Genomic DNA, 24414 nt, shown 5'->3' on the forward strand with positions numbered 1-24414 from the left:
ACATAAATTGTGTAATTCATTTTTCTCACAAAGTACTGATTCTTACTTGAATTATTGAAATTATTTTCATTGAAAATCTTCTTCAAATGGATCAGATTGGATATATAGCATTAGTTAAGACTGATATTGCCCTTATTTGAGATCAAGAGCAAGGGGATATTTTGCTGCTGACAATGTCTAAATGGTTTAAGGTTTCTATTAATAAACTCCCAATGTTTCATATCTAAATAAGCACTTAACATGAGTCAAGGCAAATCTTTTTTAGAAAATCTTGTCATTTGCCTTTGACAAAATAAGCTCAGGTTTGTTGTAGATTTTATGCCAAACAAAACTAGTTTTATTAGCAAAATGAAATTTGAACGGAAAATGAGCTTCTCATCTTGGAAGATCTAAACAATTCTTCTGGCTGGAATCAAAGTGTAGTGTCTGTTTTTTTTTTTTGTTTTTTTGTTTGTTTGTTTTGTTTTTGCTATTTACTTGCCACTCCACTAGAATAAAGACACAAACATTCCCATGGAAATTTCTATAATAAACTCAAATCTCTGTTATTTTCTTGTAAGACATTATGTTTGAATTATTTTTGCTCAAATTACAATCTAAATGACATTGGGAGGATAATTTGTGGATTGTATCAAATCAGAATATGTTTACATTTCTTTCCATGGAATTTATGCATATTAAATTATTTGGTAAAATTCTCCCCCCCCCCTTATCGATGCTATGCTCAATAGCTATGCTCAATAAGTGCAAGTATAGGAGGGAGGGGGCGGTCCACATGTAAAGTGACTCTTTATGTAAACTTTAGTCATTTTTTTAGTTAAAAATACTATATGGAAACGAGATGGGATAAATATAAAAAGATAAAGAGAAAGTTTACTTTGATCAAACAGATTTACAAATTTCTAATTTGTTGCCGCAAGCCAGGAGTGAAACGACAAGAAATTAGTAAGAGTCTTTTTGTTCTTTTCAACTTTTGCTTGTAATCCATCGAGAAAGTAGATTTTCAAGCTCAGAGTTCAAATGAAACAACCAACAGATATTTTTTTTTTTGTAAGAATGGTTACTTATCCTTTGTTCAAGTGACGTAAAACAATAAAGGCAAAAGCAATAGACATTATTGCTGTAAAATGTATCACAGTGAAAATTGAAAATCATAAAACTCTTTAGTTTAAACGAGTTTTCTCCCCTTGACTGTCTGACTGTTTTTTTTTTATTTATTTATTTATTTGGTTGATTAGTTGGTTTTGCTTGATTTTTGTTTGATTTTGTGTTCTTTAGTCTTTCTCAACTGTACAATTAATCCAATAAAGTATTGTTTTCTTCTCTTTGATAGAATTCAAGTATTTGTTGTCAAAAATGGTTTAACCAATTCAAGAGCCATAAGTTATTTTATTCATTCAAACTATGGCCACTGACAGAAAAACCTTCGACTCAAAAAAAAATCTTACATAAAAAGATAATTTTTTGAAAAAAAGAAAAAAAATATATAATCTTCATTTCTGTACTTTCACATTTTTGTGTCTTCCATTCTTTAGACAAATTCTTCTTTCTTTATTTTTACATTATAAATTTTTGTATGGCTATAACTTAATTTTTTTTTAAATACTAATTTTTTTAATGAGACGTTGAAACAGAATTATACAAGATTAATCTAATTAAAAAAAGGAAATTATATAAATTCTTACATAATTAGAGAATATCATTGTAAAAATAGTATTTTTATGTATGTGGGCGCATACATGTACATATTTGTATTAATGTGTTAACCATTACGATAATTGTTTCCCTTTAACTATTTGACAAAGTTGTCTCTCTTTAATACTTAAATTCAAATATCAACCGTTTTAATAGGATTGCCAAAAACAAATTAAAAACAAACAAATGGGAATTATTTATAAATACAAGAAAAATAAATAAAACCAAATATTCCAAATAAAAATTAAAAATAAATAATATTAATCAACACAAGCCTAATATCATTAAGTTTATATAATAGATTTGAAATAAATAAATCCATTTCTAATTTCTGCGGAACTTGCTCATTTTTACAATGACTAGCAATAGTATGTGATGTTTAAAAGTCGAACACGTCTAACGAAGGAAGATTTCCTGAAATTTTGCAAGCTGGATCCCTCATCTTACTATGCTGATACAATTAAGAACACAGTGCATGTAAAATATTTTTTTTAAATATATACATATTGCATCAATAAAAGTGAATCTGCATAGCTTATATTATATCTTAATTTGCTTCAGTTTGCGTCTAAACATTACATCTCTGCATTGTATTGCATTCTATAAATTTTAATTTCCTTTATAAACACACTAAACAATGCTCCAAGCAAACTACATTAACTTCTTAGCATTTTTTTAAGTTGTAGATGTAGAAATGAATTTCATTTTTTTAAGAATTGTGAAGACATAAAAACATGAAAATACAAATCTATCAATTTTTTTTTTTAATTCTTTCAAAAAATAACATTTATATTTTTTCACTATTAGTAAATTTGGCTCACTCCACTTAAAAAAAAAAAAAAAAAATACTGGGCCCTGAGGAAGATCTTATTGAAAATATACATGGGAATTTTACAGGTGAAAAAGGCTGAAGAACACATTAATCAAAACGGTTAAAAGATGAAAATGAATAAAAAGAATGGAAGAAAAACCATTCTTTTTTTTTGTTTTGTTTTTTTCATATTCAAAAATATTCGCCCACAAAAACTGTCAAGTTCCATTTTCATTCTTTTGGAATTTTTTTTTTTTTTTTTTTTTTCTGACAGAAAATGACAGCTTAATTCTTTTTTTCCAAGAAAATGTAGAAACAATCATTTGTCTGTAGGCTGTGCACAATTGACAAAAATACATTTCTATGAAAGAAAAAGTTATAACTGCCATTTTGCCATCAATATTATTATTGCTAGATATTTTTGGAAGATGAATTAAAAAGTGCAAAAGAAACCTTAAAGCTTTTTGTTTGAAACAAAATCAAATTTGCTTCACTCTAATATTGTCTAATACTGTGTAACATTCTGACCTTGTGCAATAATAATAATAATGATCAGTGAAAGAAACACCTTTTTTAACAATTAAAAATATTCTCAAACTGAATTATCAGAAAATATAAACGCAATGACTTTTTTTTTTTTTAAATCGTTCTTTCTTTGTTATTTCAATTTTTAAAATTGAATAATTTTCGACTTTGAAAATATTTGCAATTTCTTTCTGAAAATCTTTGTTTCAAAGACTCCAAGAAAAAAAATAAACAAAGTCCAAAGATTTTCAGTTCTGGTGTGAAAAGTCGATCTTAAAAAAAAAAAAAAAAAAAAAAGTTTCACCAAATAATTTTCTTTCTGATATATGAGGAGTTTCTTTTCTTTCTTTTTTTGAATTGACATTTTCAATGTGGAGCAAATAGTTTGCATTTAGAAAAAACAAAACTTTAGTTTATGTGAAAACAGGAAGTTTTGTTTGAAAAAAAGACGAGACAAAGATAAGAAAAAAAAGGTGTTCTTCACAAATGGCTAATATCTGATGTGCAAGTATTGGAGGTTCGATAGTCCAGAACTTCGAGGTAGGATTTTCGCCACCAGATCAAAGAGAAAAAAATGAAAACATGCCAGATTTGATGACTTGCTCCAATAATGTCAAAAGAGCCTGAAAGAGAAATGAAAAAAAAACTGATTCAAATGTTGTACAAGTTTTTCTCACATGAAAAAAATCTTTAACAGATCTTGGCAATTCAAGCAGCCATTCCCATAAAATACAAACCAGTTTCATGCATGACAATTTTTCACACATTTCTAAGATGTATTTAAAAAGGATGTGTCCTCTATAGTATTAGACCTGACTGAATGGTTAATTGTAGGTATTGACAATTTCATACCCTCTAAAAAGTTTCAGCAAAAACCTAACAGCCAGCCATGGTTCTCTCCAGAATGTGCTGCTGCCATTGCGCACAGAAATCACTTTTTCCACTGCTTCAAACGTAATAGATGTATGGAAACTAAAGCCGTTTTCAGGACTGCCAGCAACCATTGTAAGAAAGTAATAAGGAACGCAAGAGAGTTGTATGCTCAATCTGTTAAGTCCAAAGTAGCTGAGCAGAGGCTTGGTTCTCACCAGTTTTGGCAAATAGCAAACAGAATCCTGAACAGAAGCGTGTGCTCCATCCCAACTATTATCAATGGACCTGAGGTAATCTCGTCAGCATCAGACAAAGCCAAACTCTTTGTCAAGAACTTTGCAGCTAATTCTACCCTTTGCGACCAAGGCCGCCAACCCCCAATATTTCCTCCTGTATCAGAAAACACGCTATGTGATATATGTATATCTGTACGTGATGTTGCCAAGCTAATCAAAAACCTTGATTCCAGTAAAGCAACTGGCCCTGACAGTATTCCAATTATAGTACTCAAAAAACTTCAACCTAAACTAGCGCCCATACTTACAAAACTGTTTAAACGTTGTCTTAAGGAGAATAGTTTCCCATCTCCATGGAAAATCTCATCAGTATGCCCTGTATTTAAGAATTCAGGTGATCGCTCATCCCCCTCTCAGTACAGGCCAATAAGTCTCCTGTGCGTCATGAATAAGTTGCTAGAATCTGTGTTAAATACAGAAGTAATCAACCATCTCAACAAAAATAACCTTCTTAGTGACACTCAATATGGTTTCCGTTCTGCTAGATCTACAGCAGATGTCCTTACAGTTATATCGCATAGGATTAGCAAATCTCTCGACGGTGGCAATCTTTCTAGGGCAATTGCTCTTGACATATCTAAAGCCTTTGATAGGGTATGGCATAAAGGTTTACTTCATAAGATCACTAGCTATGGTATAGCTGGAAAAGTCTTCTCAATTATTAAATCATTTCTTTCTGATAGGTTCATAAGAGTAGTAGTTGAGGGGCAAAAATCAGAAGCTCACAGTATTAATGCCGGTGTCCCTCAGGGGTCCATCCTGGGCCCAACTCTTTTCCTGATCTACATTAATGATCTTCCAAATCACATTCTTACATCATTTGTAGACATTTATGCTGACGACACTACCATTTATGGTAGCACATCTAAGACAGTAAACGACCAAGTTCTCTCCAATTCTCTCTCCTCTGATCTTGAGCACATAGTACAATGGGGAAAGGAGTGGCTGGTTACTTTTAATGCATCTAAAACCAAGCTTCTCTCTTTACATCATCAACATTCTAATCCACATTTGTCATCAATTGAAATGAATGGCTCTCGTCTTCAGGAGGCCTCAAGTTTTGACAAGCTTCTAGGCTTGACCATTACTCCTGATCTTAAATGGAACACGTACATCAAATCTGTTGCCAAGGCCGCTGGAAAAATGGTGGGATCTTTCTATCGATCCGGTAAATATCTCACTGCTGATGCTATTCTCTATCTATATAAGAGCCAGGTACGTCCAAGGATGGAATACTGTTGCCACATCTGGGCAGGAGCTGCTAGAAAGGACTTGTCCTGCCTTGATAGAGTTCAAAATAGACTTCGTAGCCTCGTAGGAGATGTCCTTTTCTCCTCCTTGCAACCTCTATCTCACAGAAGAGATGTTGCGAGTTTGTCTCTGATGTATCGTTATTTTCATGGAAAGTGTTCGACTGAGCTTCAATCTATGGTCCCCCCTCGCCAAACTTTCACAAGAAACACTCGTCTAGCTGTAAACACTATCAATAATTCCCCCCACTCTTTATCTGTGCCTAAACCTAAACGTAGATTCCATGAACAAAGCTTCTTTCTTAGAACTGCACGCCTGTGGAATTGTCCTCCGTTTTCCTGCTTTCCGGCTGACTACAATATGGTTGTGTTCAAGTCTAAAGTAAATAAGTTCTTGATGAGCCGTTCCATATAAGTTATCAAATTTACCAAATTTTCATTACTAATGATTACTATATTGTCCAATTTCTACTGTACACTCTTTAACCCTTATCCTTGAGTGGCCTCTAGGCCTTGATAATGTGGTAATGCCTATGTAAAAAAAAAAAAAAAAAAAAAAAAAGATCACACACATAACAAATCTATATATAAAAGTGAGAATGTGTGTGTGAGAACAATTCTCAACCTATATACTCACAGACTTGAAATTTGGTATATAGGCTATTCAGACATGTGGAAAACTTTTTAATTGGTTTTTATCCAAAAAAGGGCTGCTAAGGAGTCAAAATTGAAAAATTGGTATGTGGGAGGCATCAGATTTTTATCTGTAAATTGTTTCACGAATGCTCATGTGCAAATGAGTTAGATCCATGTTTCCCATCAATGACAGATTCCTTATGTTAAGAATAGGTAGTTTTGAAGACACTTTTTAAAGATCATGTCAAGCTAGCCTAATGGTTATTGTACTTGACTCACTGTCTTTAGGTTTGGGTTTCGATCTCAGCTTGAGTATTTTTTTTTCCACAAAAAATGAACTATTTAGTAAAAACATAATACTCACATGCACATGTCTCGGTTTCTGTATGAATTATATTCATGCGTATTTTATGACCGGACAATGCCGAGCGTCCTGCTAGTATTATATAATTTATTATTAAGTTAAATGTTGCATTTTTAACTAGAAAACAAAGTGTGTGAGATTTAGGGGTATCACTATAAAAGAGCAAATGAATGTAACTGTTAAATAGATCAGGTTGGTGCAAAACATTTTTGCTGATTTGTAGAAGGGACATTTTAAACCGTGGTAATTTATTTTATGCATATTGATATTACTTCAACATATCACCCTGATTAATTGATAACTTTTTCTTTTTGATTAGTAAATCATCTTTCATATTTTTCTGCAATAATCTTACCCATGTTGGCCTATAAACAATCTTTTGGGGTCAACAGAAAGAGAGTCATCTTTCATCATGTTAATGCCCATCCTTACACAGCACTACTGACTAAAGAACTAATTAGGAGAATTTGACATAGTTTCTTTGGATTATCACTAGGGCTATGACAAGAGAATATTCTTTTGACTCTAGAGTATATATCAGCTAATATCTTATAAGTTTTTAGATAGAGTGATGTGGTTCTCGATTGATTAACTGTGTCGGATGTATACTCAAGAGACAAAACAATAAGAATATTCTCTTGTCATAGCCCTAATTTCGAAGATTACAAAATTATTTATATGGCTTAGGTTAAAGTCATGAGGAAATTGAACATTTGTATTAATTGGATTCTTTGGACTACTGTTCTCATCCCGAGTGTTATTTTCACAACATTTCCATTGATGTACCCTCCAACCTACTGCCCACAAGAACCTGTGGCATAGTGGATAAAATATTTGGTAATGTGCAGTCGTAAGTTAGACTCTTCTGAAGGTTGAAGATTTAATCCTCAGTGCAAGCGATACTCAAAACACAATTGTGAATTACTCAAGACTTCTACCTAGTTATGGTTGATGGAACGAGAACATGCTACCTCCATGGATTAAATGAAAGGTTTTTTAAAACGCTATGCAGATTTTCGAGTTTGATAAGATACGCCTGAAGAAAGTTGGAGTTTACATCAACCAAAATGATGCACAAGATGAAAACAATAGTCAAAAAAATCCAAATAATATGGATACTCAATCCTCATCTAAAAAATTCAGAAACTATTATTAATAAAGGTAATATTATACTTTCGGGTTCGGACAAGAGAATTTGGTTAGGAAATCTTGCCCTCTGTGCGTCATGAGTAAGTTGCTAGAATCTGTATTAAATACAGAAGTAATCAAACATCTCAACAAAAATAACCTTCTTAGTGACACTCAATATGGTTTCCGTTCTGCTAGATCTACAGCAGATGTCCTTACAGTTATATCGCATAGGATTAGCAAATCTCTCGACGGTGGCAATCTTTCTAGGGCAATTGCTCTTGACATATCTAAAGCCTTTGATAGGGTATGGCATAAAGGTTTACTTCACAAGATCTCTAGCTATGGTATAGCTGGAAATGTCTTCTCAATTATTAAATCATTTCTTTCTGATAGATTCATAAGAGTAGTAGTTGAGGGGCAAAAATCAGAAGCTCACAATATTAATGCCGGTGTCCCTCAGGGATCCATCCTGGGCCCAACTCTTTTCCTGATCTACATTAATGATCTTCCAAATCATATCCTTACATCATTTGTAGACATTTATGCTGACGACACTACCATTTATGGTACCACATCTAAGACAGTAAACGAGCAAGTTCTCTCCAATTCTCTCTCCTCTGATCTTGAGCACGTAGTACAATGGGGAAAGGAGTGGCTGGTTACTTTTAATGCATCTAAAACCAAGCTTCTCTCTTTACATCATCAACATTCTAATCCACATTTGTCATCAATTGAAATGAATGGCTCTCGTCTTCAGGAGGCCTCAAGTTTTGACAAGCTTCTGGGCTTGACCATTACTCCTGATCTTAAATGGAACACGTATATCAAATCTGTTGCCAAGGCCGCTGGAAAAATGGTGGGATCTTTCTATCGATCCAGTAGATATCTCACTGCTGATGCTATTCTCTATCTATATAAGAGCCAGGTACGTCCAAGGATGGAATACTGTTGCCACATCTGGGCAGGAGCTGCTAGAAAGAACTTGTCCTGCCTTGATAGAGTTCAAAATAGACTTCGTAGCCTCGTAGGAGATGTCCTTTTCTCCTCCTTGCAACCTCTATCTCACAGAAGAGATGTTGCGAGTTTGTCTCTGATGTATCGTTATTTTCATGGAAAGTGTTCAACTGAGCTTCAATCTATGGTCCCCCCTCGCCAAACTTTCACAAGAAACACTCGTCTAGCTGTAAACACTATCAATAATTTCCCCCACTCTTTATCTGTGCCTAAACCTAAACGTAGATTCCATGAACAAAGCTTCTTTCTTAGAACTGCACGCCTGTGGAATTGTCTTCCGTTTTCCTGCTTTCCGGCTGACTACAATATGGTTTTGTTCAAGTCTAAAGTAAATAAGTTCTTGATGAGCCGTTCCATATAAGTTATTAAATTTACCAAATTTTCATTACTAATGATTACTATATTGACCAACTTCTACTGTACACTCTTTAACCCTTATCCTTGAGTGGCCTCTGGGCCTTGATAATGTGGTGATGCCTTTGTAAAAAAAAAAAAAAAAAAAAAAAAAAAAAAAAAAATATTCTGCTGACCTTAGATTATCACTTATTTCGAGGATTACAAAACCATTTAGGGATTACAAAACCATTTAGATTGCCTTAGAGAAAATTGAACATGAGTTAGATCCATGTTTCCCATCAAAGTGTAAAGAATTTTATAAACAAAGCATTTATAAGCTCATTTATAAGCTCATTTATAAGCTCATTGACAAATGGAATCAAGTTATAGAGAGCAAAGTTTGTTATTGTTATGAATAAAGATTTTAAAAAACAGTTTTTCATTTATAAGATGAAATTTGAAATTGGCAAAAAACACCGACTTAATATTTATTATGTCTTTTGGGGCATGTTGTTTTGATCAATAATTTCATGTCAATTTTTTTTTCTTTTAATCTCACAGAATATATATGTGAATATACAGATTTAAATCTTCTAAATATTTCATCAGATGGACTCCAAAAATGTTTATGTAAATTCATTTTGTTACTATCATGTCTGAATTTATTCAGTTTATTCATAAAGTGTTTATTTTGTTTTTTTTTACATGGGGGTAACCACTTATCAAGGCCCGGAGGCCACTCAGGGATAAGGATTATTGCGTGTACAGTAATCAATGAGATAGTATTGTAGTAATCATTAGTATTGGAGATTTGATAGAGTGTCTTACTTAAGGGGACGGTTTGTCAGGAATTTGTTTATGTTGGATTTGAAGACATCTAGGTTGTAGTTAGGTGGGAAACAGGCAAACGGAAGAGAGTTCCACAGTCGTGCACTTCTGAGAAAGAAGCTCTGCTCATGGAATCTACGTTTGGATTTAGGCACAGATAAAGAGTGGGCAGAATTATTGACAGTAGTTTCAGCCAAACGGGTGTTTCTCGTGAAAGATTGGCAAGGGGGGGGACGAGAGATTGGAGCTCAGACGAGCACTTGCCATGAAAATAACGATAAAACAAAGACAGGCTCACAACGTCTCTCCTGTGGGAGAGAGGCTGCAGGGAAGAGAAAAGAGCATCCCCCACTAAACCACGAAGTCTATTTTGTACTCTGTCAAGGCAGGATAGGCTGTTTTTAGCAGCTCCTACCCAGATGTGGCAGCAGTACTCCATCTTTGGACATACTTGGCTTTTATACAGATAGAAAATTGCATCAGTAGTGAGATATCTTCTGGAGCGGTAGAAGGATCCCACCATTTTCCCAGCGTCCTTGGCAACAGACCTGATGTACATGTTCCATTTCAGATCGGGAGTAAAGGTCAAACCCAGAAGCTTGTCAAAACATGGAGCCTCCCAAGACGAGAGCCATCCATTTCAATTGATGCCAGATGGGGATCAGAGCGTTGATGATGTAAAGATAGAAGGTTGGTTTTGGATGCATTAAAAGTGACTAGCCACCTCTTCCCCCACTGTACCACGCGCCCAAGATCAGAGGAGAGAGAATTAGAGAGAATTTTGTCATTTACAGCCTTTGGTGTGTTGCCATAGATGGTCGTGTCATCAGCATAGATGTCAACGAATGTTTTTAGTATGTGTTTTGGAAGATCATTGATGTAGATCAGGAAGATAGTTGGGTTATATTAGATTTGCTATTTTGGTTCTTATTCAAAATTCCCCCTATATTAAAAAGCAAAAATAAAGAAAAATCTGTATGATGTAACATACCATTGACCAAATGAAAAATATCATATGCCAAAAAGCATGTAAATTGATTAAGTAGTTTTATTTTGATAAAAAAAATGATTTTTAAACAATTAATGGGAATTTGTAAGCATTACAACAAGACTCTTGCAAGTTTGAATTATTGTTGAGTTATCTGCCTTTGTTTCTTGAAATTGTTTTCAAAATGGTGACACAAGACAACTGCTCTTCAGTTACTCATAAAATTTGATTTTCTTATTTAAAAATAAAGCTACTTGATCAATTTATGTGATTTTTGGCATATGATATTTTTGTTTCATCACAGGTATGTACATCATACAGATTTTTATTTATTTTTTGTTTTTATTTTTAATATGGAGAAATTCTGGACAAGAACTGCTATTTTTAATCTAAGTAGGCAAGTCATTTGAAAAGTATATTACGCTATAAAAAAATTAATTATTTGATAGATTTAGTTATTTTTTTAAATATATGCCAATAAATTACCAGAGCAAATGAGAGATATTTAAAAAAAATATGTTCCATATTTAGAAATACCATTAATTATAATGAAGGTCTTAATTAAGTCAATTCATATCCATATCTATAGTGAAGTAGTTCAACCTAAGGATTCCAAATTACTTTTATAATTCAGATTCTTTAATTTATTTATAAGTTTAATCACTTTTGTTTGTATACCTAATAATATAAATATCATATGCCGATTCCTCATGTGTAGCAACTGATGCCAAAAAGTGAATTTAAACTAATTCATCATAACAAGAATTAAATAATGAAAAAATATTATGCTTTAAATGTAACTTAGTTTTAATTTATTTATTGCAAACAAATCTCATCTATAAAATTAAATCAGCCAGATTTTCCATATTAGACGTAAGTGTTGAATTACATTGATCCATCTTGTAAAAGCTTTCAATAAGCTTGATTATTAAAATATTCCTTTCTTACTATTTCTAGTTTATCATAAGAGATGATACAAGAATTTGCTTTAGCAAAATATTTTTGTTGTGTTTTAAATAAAAATCCTTTAAACAAATTATAATAGATGATAAAATGATTTCTTTTTCTGTTAGGTAATGCAAAACAAAACATAGGATCCTCACCGATGCTGGGCAGCCCTGCTAATGAGTTATAGCTTTGTTGACATTCAATCAGCCATTAACAACATGCAAGCTTATGCTTCAAAGATCAGTATGAAGATAAATGCCAATAAGATAAAGTCACTAACAACAGGTCTCCTACCATATGAAAAACCGCTGGTTATCCTTGACATAGAAACCTTTGAAAAGGTTGATTGGTTCAAATACCTTAACTCCATCACCACAAGAAGCTAAAGGGAGGAAAATATTCTCAACTACATCAGCAATGCTTGCATCGCTTTCTGTCAACTTTGATCATGGCTCCGGTCTTGAAAAAAAATAAGGCTAAACACCAAAATAAGGATTTGCTAGGACTCGTCTGCACCATTCTCCTTTATGGCTATGAGCCTTGACCTATATCGGCAAGTGACCTACATAAACTGGAGGTATTTGACTATTACTTGCTATGCTGCATTATTTATGTTCACTGGCAACAGTTTATCTCCAACAGTACAGTTCGTATTCACTGCAAGATCTACTCCCTCCAAAAATCTCTCCTTGCTAGACACCTTTGTTGGTTCAGCCATGCCCTTTATCGACACTCAGGTGATTTCATTCTTGTAATCGACCCAACCCAGCACCACCACCAGGCTGGAAGAAATATTGGCTGAAGTCGGTGGAGTAATATGCTGAACTGAATCTAGGCCTTCACCTTTACAAGGTCTGTTGCTGAATCCATGAATGGCTTACATTCATAATGGAAGCAACCTTTAATCACCATGCCTGGTCAGCCAGTATTTGAGATGTAGTGAACTTGTTGGAAATGTCAAGCTAACCAACCCAGGATGAATGTTGCAACCGTGACTACATTCATAAGAACTACTTTTATTTTATCTCTTGCCATGTTAGCAAGTAGCACCGCTGTATTAACCATCAAGTATTTAAAGCCAAAGGCTGACCCTAAAATAACAATGAAAAATAAAATTAAAACGTTTATATTCTTTCTGTGTGGGACAGTACCAAATGATCAGCAGATAGAGGATCAATATGAAATGATCTACAACCCAATAATTTGTAACCCTTGAATTAAAACATTAAAATAAAGATACAAAAATATGAAACTGAAATCAAATCTATTTTGTATCAAATGGAATTACTTACCTGGTGATAGTCTCTCTGGAAAATGGAAAAGATAGAAGAAAATAGCACCGAGACCAATTAAATACATGGAAATCAATTTGGGAATAAAAACCTGGAAAAAAAGAAAACATAGAATTTGAAAGATTGAAAAGAAAAAGAAAAGTACAAATTTTATGGTTTCTGTGTGCAAGAAAAATAAAAATGTTCTTAAAACTTGATTAACATTGACAAAATTTGAATCAAACACTAAAGAAGATTTAGAAGTTTGTCGAGGTCACATTTCCATCAAACATTTTTTTTTTTTCCAACATTTAAAATCATTAAATTTGCGAAATTTATTAAATTTGTGAAATTTAAAATATATTCTCTCCTATTATACAAAAGACCATTGTTAAAAGATAACCCATTGCTGGCAATACTGGGGAATACAAAACTTCAATTAATTAATACAAAAACAGTAACCATTTCAGACAAAATAAGTTTGAAAATAAAAGCAACAAAATCATGGATAAAGTAAAGATGATTTTCCCACATTTTGTTTATGTTGATTTAATTAATAAAAAAAAGGTAAATAAAAAGTCACTTTCATCAATCAAATCTGGCAAATATTGTTTCATATTGTTAAAAACAACTTGATTTTATTTTAAATTGATCGATTTTTATATTTTATCCTGATTTTATTTTAAATTGATCGATTTTTATATTTAATCCTGATCAATATTGATTTTTTTAAAGTCACATTTAGACGAGTGAAGCAGAGTTTTTACTTCCTTAGTCACATATATTCATAAGAGAGAAAAAAGTTTTAAAAGAAACATGTCACACACATTTTTCTTCTAAACTTTTATATTTCCTTATCTATGCCTCTGCTCATAGCCAGGTAACCCTGTTAGTGTTTGGCAAAAATTTTATCCCAAAAAAAAAAATATATATAAAACAAAAATAATTTGCATTTAATTCCATTAGATTTCATTTGTTTGTTTTTTATTATTATTATTATTCTGAAGTGTTTACTTCACAAAAACCGAAAAGATAAAATCGATTCTCTCTAAAAAAAAAAAAAAAAAAGAAAAAGAAAAAAACAGCAATTGAAACCTCTGAAAATGAATCTGCCATAAAAACTTGTACTTACCCGTACAATTTCTGTCTTCCAACCTCCATTCATATAAAACCAATGCGCGGAGGGAATGATTCCATAGCACGCCAGTAAGGAATACATCAATACACGAGATATTGTGAAGGCAAGTGAATCGGAAAGTCGTTTTGGGTTGAGTTGTATCGTTAAGATTATTAGAGAAAGGACAATCACACTGAACAAATAAAGATTTTCCCAAAGCTGAAAGAAATTGAAATTTATTTTCATTCAATTTCACAAAGACAGATATTCTTCAAATGCATCTTTTTCATCTGTGAATTTAGCATTGCATGAATTCATCTAAGAATGTGATTTCAAAATTAAATTTGATGAACCAAATAATGAACAGGGATTTTTTGAGATGCTTGGATGTATTGAAAATATGCCCATTCAAAGTGAAGTGTGATACACTGAGCAAAGCCTCGTATACAAGTGTTGATTTTTATTGAAACTCAATTGAAATATGGCAGTTCAAAATAAAATAACAGGAAAACTTATGAATATATATATACTTATCAGTGAAAAATATTGTTGTATACAAAAAATTATGGAAAATTATCAAGTTGAATTGTAATAAAACAAAATTAATTTGCTATTCAGATTCCATGAACTCAAAATAACATTTACATCAATTCAAGCTTGTCATAGAAAATTATCTCCCTTCTAATATGAAGATAACATGCTGGCTTGTTGTTTAGTGTTTGTGTGTTTTGGTTGCATGGAGGCTTTGAGTAGTAATACCAGTTGAGGATTTATTCTTGACAATCATCCTGACAAGTTATGGACCATTTCAGTGGCCTTTTACCTGTAAGACTGATGTATTTTTCCTGGGCAGAACCTAGGAGGTCTATCCTTCCAGGTCTTCCCATATGGCTTTTAAGGAGTAAGTGATTTGCTTACTGTCAGATGCGCCTTGATTGAAAAATGCCAATGGAGCTTTCCAAGCTATTTTTGCTAGACCAAAGTGCTCCTCTTTTAAAGGTGATGTCTTAACTCTCCCTACGTTCTGACCTTGTGTCACATCTTCTGTGGTGAAAAGGAAGTAAATATCTGCCCTCTTAGTATACTAAAAATATTACAACAGTACCTGATTCTAGAAAGAATGTGAAATCCATGCAAACAAACAAAATAGAGCCCATTCATATGAACGAAGATGCATTCAATCTGTGAATTTAGCAATCAAAATTTATTTCAAACAAGTGACAGGACATAACCTTTCATAGAAAAGCAAGAAAACATTAATAGATATAACTGAACAATTTTCCTCAGTTTTTATTCTGACAAATTAAGAAAAAAGGTTTCAAGATGAGGATTAATAATTTGTATCATTTGGAGTACTTTTTACATCTTGGTTGTTATTTTCACAACGTTTTGACCAATGTAACCTCCTTTCAAATTTGGGAAGCTCAATGCTGAACTCGGGAACCTATATGTAATTTCAAATTGGACTCTTTATTTTAATTTAACTCCTTGTTCTCATTCTGTCAGCCACGATCGAGTAGAAATGTTAATTATTTGTTCTTATTTATTATCACTTGTAGTAAGGATTGAACCTTCAACCTTTATAAAGCTGTAGTTTAGAACTGGTTGTTAATCAGCACTTTTATTTATTGCATCAATTGTGCGTATGGTCAGAGTTCAAAATAAAGATGAACAAGAAAAAGGTTGGAGGTTACATTAGTTAAAGCGTGAAAATAATAACCTAGTTGCAAACAGTAACTCGAATAATACAAATAATACCCCCTAAAATATTGTTTCTTTTCGTCTGCATTCAATTTTGAAAGAATGTAAATTTTGACAGATTTTAAATGTTTCCTTTTATTTTCAAGTGAAAGGCTTACAAAATCACAATAGATTTTCTTTGATCTCAGCATATAGAGAACATAATAAAAACAAATCTATATCAATATAATAGAATGACTACTTTTCTTGTCTGTATGTATTTATCACCTCTGCATGACTTACACATTTCACATTTTTTATTTACCATTAATCAGTAGGCAATTTTCTATCTCGGGGAAATAATGATATGTGCCTTGGTGTTTCAGCAGATTGTCTTTGGACATCTTCGAGCGTGACTCAGGAGCCCTATTTGGGAATGGCAATCTCTGCCGGATGAGCACAAGAAGGAGAATGATGTGTTGGAGTTTGCTACCTTTTGGTGCTGCTTTCTGTGTCGTGTCCTGTCCTCCAGCATCAGGTTTCTGTTGTCCTTTCCTCTCTTCACCACACCACGTGCCACGATCATCTGCTAGCTGCTCTCAGCTGCCCAGGTCAATGCCAGTCAGTTTTAGGTCATGTTTGCATACATCCTTGTAGCAGAGAGCACAGTGAACTCTAGGGCGCTGTCCTGTTGCCAGCTCGTCATACAAGTCATCATTACGGATACAACCATCATCCATCTGGTGGACATGATCTAGCCAACAGAGTCTGCGCTGACAAAGGAGGTGCATGCTGAGGCATGTTGGTGTTGGTGACCCTGTCCTGCCATGAATATGACGCAGGCAGCAGAGATGAAAGCTCTCCAAACAGCTTCACTGTCATGCATAGGTGGACTGCTGTAGAGGAGCGTGCTGAGCTCACAAGCCTGGTACACACTGATTTTGGTGGTTAGAGTCGGTTGGCTGTTATTCCACATTCTCTTGCCTAGAGTAACCATCACATCTGCAGCTTTATTGATGCGTTTGTCAATCTCACTATCAAGAGACAGGTTGCTGCTGATGGTAGAGCCAAGGTAGGTGAATTTGTTGGCGACCTCGAGGACCCAGCCATCAATGCTGATGGAGGGTTAATTAATCAATAATAGCATAAATTACTAAAATTAACTTTTTAAAATTCTATTTACAAAAAATATTTAATCATAAAATTACATCTACAGAATGCATTTCAGTTTCTTCATCAACAAGTCAGCAATTTTAATATTTTCTTAATAGTTAAATAAAAGAATTACTTTTACCTTTAAAATTTGAAAGGAATTTAGAAACATTTAAGCTATCGAATTCAAATCATTTAAACTGGTATTAAATTTCTTAGCAAATTTTCATGTATTAATAGATTAGAAGTTTTTGAAGTTATTTATATTCAATAAACTTAGAACTAGAGATTACCATTACCAACAAAATTAATTGTAACCATTAAATTCAATTAATAAATTAATGACCATATGATATCAAAAGAATTAAATTTAACTTTCAAAATCCTCTTTAATAAGAAATGAAAAAAAAACATAACCAAATATTTTCTTTTAGGCAAAACGAAAATAAATGCCAAGTAAATACAGCTAATACAACCTATGTAGACTTTTTTTTTTTTTTTTTTACACAAGAATCACCACTTTATCAAGGCCAAGAGGACACTCAAGGATAAGGGTTAAAGAGTGTACAGTAGAAATTGGACAATATAGAAATCATTAGATACAGCTAATACAACCTATTTAGACATAATGACTGTTTTTATCATTGTTTTTATCCATCCAAACTTTAAATGTTTGATATGCTTGGGTTTTAATTTTTTGCATTAAAATCAATGTAGATTTTTTTTATTTTTCAGATTTAACAATTTATGTCCAAATGGCACTGTGCCTTGTTTGGAGTGAAATAAAAGTAAAGTAAATATTAAATGAAAATTTATCAATGAAAAGTTTATTTTTATAAAAGACCATCTTTTTTTTTTTTTCTACTTTGAAATTGACATTTAGATAAAAAAAAAAAAAATCTTCTTTCCATACCAACAGTAGGCACATATAGGTGCCGTCAAGCAGATTTTATCTTGAAATCATTCAAGTCAGACAATATTTATCAACTCACCTTTAGCTTGTTGCAATAGCCATCTACATCGGGGAGAAGCTAAAATCACTTTTGATTATAGTCATAAGTACAAGGGAGATAATTCATGAAACGAAAACGGAATCGTCTCCCTTGGCTGGAATAGTGACAATCGCAACAAGTACCTCAGTTTCCACAACTTTAAAAAAAAAAAAAAAAAATAGCCAAGGATCCGAGACTAAGGGCTGTCATGGTGAATGCAGGATCTCTTCTGGCTGAGACAGGTATGATCTGCTTTAATCCTATTTAGTGCACCGTTTCCAGCATTATCGTTTTCCATTAAGGAGAGGATTGTTTTATTGTCCTTCACGCAAGGCATCCTTACCGAGAAATGCTAACAGTTCTGTTCATGGCTGTTTTACAAGGCTAAAGTGTACATTCAGGAGTCAATTCTTTCCATATGAAATGAAGACATTCCTTCATACGATGTATGTAAGAAATAAATAAGTTATCATATATGGATTGTTGTTTCATATGGGAGTTGACTCCTGAATGTACACTTTAGCCTTGTAAAACAGCCATGAATGCCCAAGGATGGAATACTGCTGCCATATCTGGGCAGGAGCTGCTAAAAACAGCCTATCCTGCCTTGACAGAGTAAAAAATAGACTTCGTGGCTTAGTGGGGGATGCCCTTTTCCCTTCCTGCAACCTTTCTCCCACAGAAGAGACGTTGTGAGCCTGTCTTTGTTTTATCGTTATTTCCATGGCAAGTGCTCGTCTGAGCTCCAATCTATAGTCCCCCCTCGCCAATCTTTTACGAAAAACACCCGACTAGCTGAAACTACTGTCAAAAATTTTCCCCACTCTTTATCTGTGCCTAAATCAAAACGTAGATTCCATGAACAAAGCTTCTTTCTTAGAACTGCATGCCTGTGGAACTCTGTTCCGTCTGCCTGCTTCCCACCTGACTACAACCTGGATGTCTTCAAGTCCAACGTAAAAAAATTCCTGATGAACCGCCCCCTTAAGTAGACACTTTTATTAAATCCCCACACTAACATACTGTACATGCAATAACCCTTATCCCTAAGTGGCTTCTGGGCCTTGATAAGTGGTGATCACCTTGTAAAAAAAAAAAAATTCATATTGTTACTATAAAAGATGAAGAGATTTGCCATTTGGTATTGTTTTTTTTTTATTTTATGAAGTTAAGTTGGAACAGATGCTCAAGAATTTAAAATGTAAACAGAAACTGTGATTATAGAACAACAATGATAATGAAAATCAAAGAATTATAATTCTTCAGATCAAAACTCATTGCACGAGTTAAGCCACAGAAAAAACAACATCTGATTGCTGCTTGGGGGTATGAAACTTGGTATAATTTTGGGACCTGTGGCCGAGTTGCTACTTTAAAAATCATATATCAGCTTAGTTAGACAGTTTTCATTGTGTACTTTATAAAATAAAATTTTAAATAAATACCATTTCATTGGTTTTAAAACAAATTTTTTTCTATTCTTATTGTGAAACACGCACACACACACACATATATATATATTGATGATGAAAAATAAAATTGAATAAATTCATTCATTATTTGTTTTTTCAAATTTTAACTAAATTTTTTTATACAATATATTCAAATCACAGATTCTTTTTTGGCTACATGGATTACTATTTCATTAATTAATTGATTGACTGGCTAATTGGTTGATTGATTGATTTTTTTTATATCTGTTATCCTACAGAAAATACCTTTTATTTCTCACAAAAAGTTTCCTATATTTATTTTCAAATTTTCAAATTTATGTTTACCAGTGATGCATTTTTTGCTCATGTGTATCTTCTTGTGAAAAGAGTTTATTTAAAAAAAAAACATGGATTAAGGATTTTTCATTATTATAATTTCTTTGTTTAAATTTGTGATGGATAAATAAATATTGTAATTTATTTAATTTTATTATTCATCAATTTCTATATTTATCTTTGTAATTATATATATATATATATATATATATATATATATATATATATAACAAAAATAATTTTTTAAATATATGGTGAATGACTACAAAAAATGCAATTGGGGTTTGAAGCCAAATCTTATCAAGTCATTTTGGAATCGAAACATAATTGCATATGTCTTTCTTTAATCTGAAGAACTACATTGATTCCTTCTTATGTTTTTTTGTTTTAGTAATAAAGACCTTCCTTTTTCTCTGTAATTATGCCCAATTTGCCAATATTGTTGAAGTGTATGTTAAAATTTGGTACCTACAAACATATATATATATATATATATATATATATATATATATACGGTAAAGAGAAATTAGTATTAATGAGATAGTCACACAGGGCAACCTTTTAAATACATATTCTTCCTCCTTGATATTATACATACCGACACACAATAAAAGGCATAATGCACCCCAGGAATGTAACAGCCCATTAATCCGACAACAATACCGGAGAGATCAAATGCCAGCCATCGAACGTTCGCTTGGGGTGAATGACAGTAGAAGACATGATAGCCAGCTGAACAGATCATACAAATCTACAAACACAACAGAAAATATTAATTAGAAAAGATTGATTAAAAATGCACAATTATTGGTGGGGAAATGTATCGCAACGTTTTTCGTTATTTTTTTGTTTGTTTTTTTTTTTTTTTAGAGAATATAAGTTTCACTTTCTCAAAAGAAATGGACTGGCTAAAATAGGCAGGTGTTTCAAAGATTATTGACGTGGACTCTATGGAATTCAAGTTCAAGTTCAAATCCAATCAAAGTTATGCCATATAATAAAAGATATAATCTTCGAATTCCTTCAAAAGGTAAAATAATGAACGGCCTCTAATTAATCATTAACAAAGATGAATTTTGTTTCGATATTAAATACTCTTAAAAGATTGATTAAGCTGTAAAATAAATAGAAATTTGCGCCGTCGAAACTATAGACGACATTGCAAGGAAGATAACTCATGTTGACCTAACTATTAATTTCTGATTTCGAGTTCGGAAACTTAAATCCAATAGTTACTTCCCCTTATATATAGTCACTGTTGGATTTATAACTTCAATAGATTCTTTTTTTATGGGACCTTAATGAAATTTTATAATATGACGAAGACAATGGAGATTTGTTGGCAATCAATGAACAAGAATGTAAAACAATGTATTTATAAAAAACATCTTTTAAATAGTTTCAGCATCACAAATTCATGCCCTTTCTAAAATATTATGTATGATGGATTGCAGGATCACTCGATTACAATTTCATTCCCCAACTTCAATTCCTATAGAACAGGTTTGTAAACTTTTTCTTTGAGATAACTCCACAAGAAAAAGTCAGGAATAAAGCCAGAGGAATGCAAAGGTGAAATGATATTGGCATAATGATAGATAGCCTTGTCATCAAAGCATTGTCTTAGCAACTGTATGATATCTCTGTTGCTGTTGCTCCATTTGGTTGAAACCATAATTCAGGCCTATTTTGAATTCGTGGGCGAAGGAAATATTCAATCATACTCCAATAGCGTGTTCCAATCACAGTGACAACATTTTTGTTTTCATCCCCAAAGAAATAAGATAATCTGCTCTGACGACATTTCACATCATACCATGCTTTTTGTGGAATGTGGTGAATTGCTTTTGGATTTTTAGAAGCTAAATCGAGAGTTTGTGATAATAATGAATCCATTTAAATGAAAATGCGCTTCATTTGATATCATCAAATTTCCTAGAAAATTTAGGTTATTGCAAACTAAATCTTGAATTGTGGTCGTATATTGTAGCTTCGATTTATAATCTTCAGGGTTTAAGTATAGAACCAAGTACACCTTATGAATAAAAAGTTTTAAGCTGTGTAGAATACTTTAAAGAGAACTTTGGGATATTTCAAATTGTGTGCAAATGCTATTGTATCAATGTTTTAGGATTTTGTTCACCACTTTCCTCTCACTCTTTCCCCAATTTCATTTGCTGTGATACCGCAATGTCTCCCAGCATGTGGAAGATCCCTTACTGTCCCTTCCTATTCAAAACAATAAACAATGCTTCATATTATGTTGTCATTCGGAGCATCCCTCACTTGAAAATTCTGTTGATAAGCTCTATGTATTAAAATAATTGACCCTTATTTTAATTAAAACAGTTTAAGCATTTGAATATGTTCTTCGATTCTATAAAACATGAATAATTTTCAAAGTATTTTCTATACAATATCTGAAATAAAATGAAAAAAATATTATTGATGATAAAATCGCAACATTTTGCAATCCTTCAGTGACTTCTTGGCCATCTTGTATTTGGAGATTTGGTGTATTTGTCATAACATTACAATTATCAACAAGACAACGTTGTAAATGCAGAAAATTATACTAAGGTTAGACATGTCAGCCACTAAAAGTAAGGTTAGAAGAAAATCAAGCTGTAATACATGGAGACATTAAAAAGTCGTGATTGGCTAACCACATATAGAGAGAAAAAAGAAACCGTCTACCATTATGGGACGAAGTAAAAATTATAGATAGAAAAGCACAGTGGAGAGTAAGATGGCTCAAAGAAATGGTACATATGCTGAGCGAATATCACTTACTAAGCAGACTAGCATGGAATTTAACAAAATATAGAACCAATAATTATAAATTTATATATATACTAGCAAAAGTACCCGTCGTTGACTGGGTTCAAAAACAGCCTACAGAAAATGGACTCTGATTTATTAAAGTATGATAGGTTATGAAAAGGAAGGGTTTTAAAGAGATAGCTTCGAATTTGGGGGTATCAAAACCAAAGCAAAATATGATGAAAGTAAAAATAAAATAGATAAACCCCATAATTTATTATACCATACCTGTTCACACTGAAACACTTATCACAATATTCTGTCGATCTATATTAAAAAAACTTTGTTAAACTTTGTGACATATTTCCATTCTATGGAGGTCAGGCGCGAACGAACACCCCATAATTTTATTATACCATATTTCTTCAAACTGAAACATAATTATCAAAGTATACTTACGCAGATAGATATGAAAAGTCTTTATTAAAGTTTATGCCTATTTCCATTCTATAGAGGCCAGGCACAAACGCAGATCCCACAATTTTATTATACCATCCCTATTTAAGTTAAAACATACTTATCAAAGTATTCTTATGTACATCTATAACAAAAACACTTGTAAACGTTTTTTTTTTTAAATTTTTTAATTTTTTATTTCCATACTCGTGGACCGGGCGCGAACACAGACCCCACAATTTTAATGAACCACCGTTCTGCAGGAACAAACATACCCATTCCTGTGTCTCAATACATCTTCTATCATTATATGTAGTCAGTTTTTTAAAATAGTCAACCATATACGAGCCTATTCGTGACCAGACACACACACACGCACACAAACATCATCACACACAGCTTTATTTTATAGATATATAAATATATATACATATATATATAATATACGTGTATATAAAGATTCAGCTTTATATTATAGATATATATTTATGCGACGCTCACTCTTTGTTTATAAACAAACGGTTAGAGCACTGTAAAAGTGGTGGACAAATGTCTGTTCAAATAGATATTTGGCGAGATAATTTACGGGCGCCACTCCCGTGGGTCGATCGGTAGAACTGCTGACTGTCAACGCGATGGTTCTAGGTTGAATCCTCGGCTTGGGAGAGGTGTTAGTCTAGTGGCACTGAAGAGTTGTGATACAACGAAACATGACTGTATGTCGATGACTACAAATATATATATATATATATATATATATATATATATATATATATATATGATTACCTCACTTAGTCACATGAATTAATATATGAAGATATAATTTTATGCATAAATTTTCAGTATTTACTTCAATAGTGCTCAATACATATGTAGAGCTAGGTAGTAAGTTATGAAAATATATATGGCAATTAAGCTACACAGAATATTTCACATTTCATTCTCGTGAGAATTTGAATTCTCACAAGAATGAAACACAGAAATATACTATATATATATATATATATATATATATATATATATATATATATATATATATATATAGTAATCTGTAGTAATATGTAGTGAGATTGTACTTCTCAAAACAAAAATAAGTTTAAGCCTCCTAAAATTCATACTAGATTGTCTGCAAGGATCCATGGCATAGCGGATAAAGTACTTGGTAAAATTCAGTTGTAAGTTATACTCTTCTAGAAAGAATAACAGTAAGGGATCTTCAGTGTGAGATGGCACTAAAAATGCAATTACGACTTACTTAGGACTTCTACTCAGTCATGGCTGATGGAATGAGAACATACTATCCCCATGGATTAAATAAGGGTTTTCCTTAAAAATTCCATGCAGATTCCCAACTTCAATAGAAAAATTCTCAAATTCAACAAGATACACCTTAAGAAGGTGAGAGGTTACATTGTGTGAATAACACTCAAGATGGGAAGAGTAGTTCAAATAACCCAAACAGTACAGATCTGTTTTAATAAATAACCTTGTGTCAATTTTTAAAATCATCTCACCAAAT

General features: G+C 32.5%; 1 protein-coding gene across 1 annotated transcript in view; it reads right to left on the bottom strand.

Annotated features, from left to right (window-relative positions):
• Nucleotides 1-3342: 3342 nt before the first annotated feature.
• LOC145279724 (progestin and adipoQ receptor family member 3-like) overlaps nt 3343-24414 on the bottom strand; it is a 72934-nt gene continuing 51862 nt past the window's right edge. The window contains exons 3-6 of the mRNA XM_080131014.1: nt 20275-20427; nt 14099-14302; nt 12988-13078; nt 3343-3654 (exon numbers count right to left, since the gene is read on the bottom strand). Coding sequence (XP_079987140.1) covers nt 3512-3654; nt 12988-13078; nt 14099-14302; nt 20275-20427 — 591 coding nt within the window. The 3' untranslated portion in view covers nt 3343-3511. The remainder of the gene's footprint in view (nt 3655-12987; nt 13079-14098; nt 14303-20274; nt 20428-24414) is intronic.

Source organism: Euprymna scolopes, chromosome 7 (assembly GCF_053919585.1).
Source record: "Euprymna scolopes isolate OS-2025 chromosome 7, ASM5391958v1, whole genome shotgun sequence".
NCBI lineage: Eukaryota > Metazoa > Mollusca > Cephalopoda > Sepiida > Sepiolidae > Euprymna > Euprymna scolopes.